Genomic DNA, 1589 nt, shown 5'->3' on the forward strand with positions numbered 1-1589 from the left:
CATGCAGCAAAGGGTCGCGGGGTCGGATTCAAACCCGGGCCGCAGCCAAGGACTCAGACGGGTCACTAAAGGTCACTAAAGGTCACTAACGGTCACCCCAACAAATGTAATTTAAACATTTTTTTTTTTAAGATAAAACATGTTTTTGTTCACCAAATTTGGAAAAAGAACTCACAGAAATGTAACATAAAAAAAAAAAAAAAAAATGTTTCATGTTCTTTGTAAATTTGTCTATTTTTGAAATTTTTTGACAATTTTTTTCCAGAGAGAAAATAAAAAATACAATAAATATCTATAGATTAAAATGGAATAATTCTGTAGAACAGTCGTTTCTAAAGTGTAAAGGTCTGGTAAGGGTTTGTCCACTTTCTCTGAAATACAAACATTTCTTTGAAGGTTTAAATTGCTTTCATGTTCCCAGGCGGTGAAGACGTGAGTTTCCTGCAGCCCGAGGACGGTTATCACGGTAAACAGAGTCCTCTCCACAACACCTTTCAGTTAATAGTAGAGAATAAATAGAACAGAGGAGAGGAGAACTCCTCAGAGCTGCCGGGACCTTAAAGTCCTAAAAACAAACCACACAATGATTCGGATTTTTAAAAAAACAACAAGAAAAACACACGTTTGCAGACCGGTTTTCTGTACTGACTGGCTGTAGTCAAGACCACCTTAGTCGAGTCCAAGACCAGGACAAGTCGAGTCCGAGTCAAGATCGAGTCCAAAAAAAGGTTCGAGTCCGAGTCAAGACCGAGTCCAGGTCTTATGCATGACAGTATCAAGACAATCATTCTGGGTTTCCCTTTCCCTCCAATATTATTATCAACATGATAAAGACACCTGGACTCGGTCCAGACCAGAAGCCATGTTGGGCAAGACCAGCGGCCGAGACCGAGACCAAGTCCGAGTCCAAATTCTAGCGAGTCCGAGACAAGTCCGAGACCACAGAAAAATGGTCTTTAATCCGGTCTTGGACTCGAGTCATTAATTTATTCATATTTATTATACAGGAAAGTTAGAAAAAGTAACATTAGATTACAATGTAAAAACGGGCCTGACTCAGTTTAAAAACTGGTTTTCAGCAGGTTCCTGTTCCTCAGAAACATAAAACCTGGTCCAGCACGTCGGGACAGACATTAATGCAAGACATAAATCGAGTCTGGACTCAAGACCCTGATTTCTGGCAGGAACCAGTCCATTTTAAGCCATATTTTCTTAAAAATGTACACAAGCAATTAGTCAGTTTCCCATCAACTGATTAGCGATTAGTTGTGTCAGCTGTTGATGTTGAGTTCAAATATTAAACACAGTCTCGGCAGCGACTGTCGGCACAAATAATATAAGCGGCATGCAAAACAACACATCACACTGTTCTATCTGAGGCCTAAAAAACAAATGTCAGAGTTTTCCAGCGCTAACAATCACGTCTGCATTAACATAACAAACAAACAAGCAGCTTCGGTAGCAACACGGAGCGCACACATCGACATGAAAACACTTCACAACGCTTTGAAGTGACAAAGCAGAACAGCCGAGAGAGCCAAAGGCCATCTGGGGCGTGTGTGTGTGTGTGTGTGTGTGTGTGTGTGTGT

General features: G+C 41.0%; 1 protein-coding gene across 1 annotated transcript in view; it reads left to right on the forward strand.

Moving 5' to 3' along the window:
• The first annotated feature begins 411 nt into the window (after positions 1-411).
• LOC117945900 (protocadherin-16-like) overlaps positions 412-1589 on the forward strand; it is a 3433-nt gene continuing 2255 nt past the window's right edge. The window contains exon 1 of the mRNA XM_034873633.1: positions 412-432. Within this exon, the coding sequence (XP_034729524.1) occupies positions 412-432 (21 nt within the window). The remainder of the gene's footprint in view (positions 433-1589) is intronic.

Source organism: Etheostoma cragini, chromosome 6, assembly GCF_013103735.1.
Source record: "Etheostoma cragini isolate CJK2018 chromosome 6, CSU_Ecrag_1.0, whole genome shotgun sequence".
NCBI lineage: Eukaryota > Metazoa > Chordata > Actinopteri > Perciformes > Percidae > Etheostoma > Etheostoma cragini.